This window comes from Myotis davidii, unplaced genomic scaffold, assembly GCF_000327345.1.
Source record: "Myotis davidii unplaced genomic scaffold, ASM32734v1 scaffold1330, whole genome shotgun sequence".
Taxonomy (NCBI): Eukaryota; Metazoa; Chordata; class Mammalia; order Chiroptera; family Vespertilionidae; genus Myotis; species Myotis davidii.
The window spans coordinates 2113466-2116030 of NW_006283826.1; the positions used below are offsets into that span (position 1 = coordinate 2113466).

Genomic DNA, 2565 nt, shown 5'->3' on the forward strand with positions numbered 1-2565 from the left:
GGAGGAAAACAAGATATTGAAAACCCATTTGAAGAAATAATGACAGAAAACTTCCCCTACCTGGTGAAAGAAATAGACTTACAAGTCCAGGAAGCCTTCCCTTCATCACTCGAGTAAGACCTGCAGGCTGGCGGGAAGAGGGAGCCGGGTCCCTGTGCCGGCCCACCGCCATCACCGGCAGGGCTGGGGGTGGGACAGACAAGGCTACAGAGGAAGAAGGTTTCCTGCCATCTTTTTTATTTTAATTTACACACACACACACACATACACACATATACACACACACGTACACACACACATACACATACATACACATACACACATGCGCACGCACACATACACATACACACATACAGACACACATGCACACACACATACATACATGCATACACACATGCACACACATACATATACACACACACCGTCTTTCTGATTTCAGGGAGGAAGGGAGAGGGAGAGAGATAGAAACATCAATGATGAGAGAGAATCATTGATCGGCTGCCTCCTGCACATCCCCTACTGGGGATGGAGCCTGCAACCCGGGCATGTGCCCTGACAGGGAATTGAACCATGACCTCCTTATTCATAGGTCCACACTCAACCACTGAGCGATGCCAGCCAGGCAGTTTCCTGCCATCTTTTAATCTAAGTGGCTCCAGGCAGCAGTCAGACGTACATTCACCTGTAACTCTTCGCTATAGCTGAACGTTATTGACTATTTTACAGTCACTGGACCAGAGTGGGTACTTGACACACGTTTACAGGAGAGAGGGAGGCCAGGCAGAGGGGCATGTGTGACCTGTGACAGAGGACAGAGTCTGAGCCTGCCCCCGCACCAGGCTGTGTCGTTAGTGCTGATTCCTTGAATGCGCATTGCCACAGCAGGCAGGTATGATGGTTACTCCTGTCGTGTAGAAGAGAACACTAGGAACAGAAATGTGAGGTGACTTGCCCAAGATTACATCGCTAGAAGGTAAGAGAGCCGGAATGTAAGCCCATCTTAGTCTGACTCAAGAGCCCACATTGGCCACCACAGTTTTTCTACAGCCTCCCCACCTTTGGCCAGCGATGACCTGGAACGTATGTGTGGACGTGGGGTGGGGGGGAGAACTGGGGACCAACATGATTCCACAAAAAAGTTAGGGGCCAGAGTTTAAGTCCTGACTGCCACTTCCTGGCTGTGTGACTTCAGGCAGGAGATTTATCCTTGCCAAGACTCAGTTTTCACATCTGCAAAATGGGGAGAATCATCACACTCCCTGCTCAGAGGAGAAACAATAAAGAAGAAAAAGATTTCACAAAGTCTAACTCCGAGATTGGCAAACTACAGCCAAGGGGGCCCAAGCCAGCTGGAAGAATATTTATGCAAATAAGGTTTCTATGGAAATATATAAATGTGTCATGCCCATTTGGGTATTGTCTCTGGCTGCTTTTGAGCTACATGGCAGAGCCAATAGTTGTAACAGAGACACTATGGACTAGACGCAAAGCCTAGAATATTTACTATCTGATCAGCTCTGGAAAAAGTTTGCCAACCCTTATCTTGGATGCTATGAAGATGCAAGGTGCCCCGTGCCTCAGCAGACAGCACTATGCGTTCATTTCTAGCACAGCCCATCAGCGTGGGCTCTCTTTCAGAACTGCTCCCCTTGAGCTCTTCCCCAGATATACAGGATCATTTAACATCGATTTCCGAAAAAAAGGAACAAGCAACTCAACTGAAAGTCAAGAAACCAAACTCCCATCAGCCATTTCAGGGCCCAGTGAAGCGCTAGCTGACACCAGGCACCATGAGAAGATGCTTCCAGGTACAGCCACTTACTTGCAATTTTTACACTTGAGGCCAAAAAGCATCCCTTTCCCACAAACTGTGCACGTCTGAGACATCCAGTACTTGGTGGAAAACCTGTGGAAAAGAGACAGAAAATGGTCAGGATGATGGCGACTGACCTGTCTCTATCAGGATGAACCCCTTAAAGGTAAGACCTCCAGGCTGGCACCTGATTCCAGACCTGCTTCTTCCAAGATGTGACTTAATCAACTTGCTTAAACCCCTGGAGCCTCAGTTTCCTCATCTGTGACGTGGGATAATAACAGTACCTACCTCATAGGTCATCGGGAGGATTAAACACAGTCATGAAAAATGTCAGGGCTTTCACACAGCACCTGACAGATAGTGAGCCCTAAATTAATTGGGTTGTAATTGTATTACATGACCATTTCTAAACAGTCAATCAGTCATTCAACAAATATTGCCTGATGTCCTACTATGTATGTGCCAAGTTCAGTTCTAGGGCAGAGTTATGGAAGGGGCTAGAACTGTCCTTGGAGCCTCCAAAGCAAGATGAGGCCTCCGGAAAGTCCAGCTAAGCCATTCCCCATCGCTGCTCGCCATGTCACCTGGAAAGCTTCCAGAGGGGACCACGCCCCAACAAGCTGAGACCACAAACTGTAGGAGAGTCCCCTAAAAAGAAAGCCTTTCAGAACATCAGCTCCTCTCCCTCCCCAACCATCACCACTTGCTGCAACCAAGGCAGCCTGGAGGCCTCTGACGTACAGCGACGA

The 2565-nt window shown here is 48.3% G+C and overlaps 1 protein-coding gene across 1 annotated transcript in view; it reads right to left on the reverse strand.

Annotated features, from left to right (window-relative positions):
• Window positions 1-2565, reverse strand: part of KSR2 (kinase suppressor of ras 2) — a 272026-nt gene that overhangs the window by 67722 nt on the left and 201739 nt on the right. Inside the window, exon 7 of the mRNA XM_015567589.1 lies at window positions 1823-1906. Within this exon, the coding sequence (XP_015423075.1) occupies window positions 1823-1906 (84 nt within the window). The remainder of the gene's footprint in view (window positions 1-1822; window positions 1907-2565) is intronic.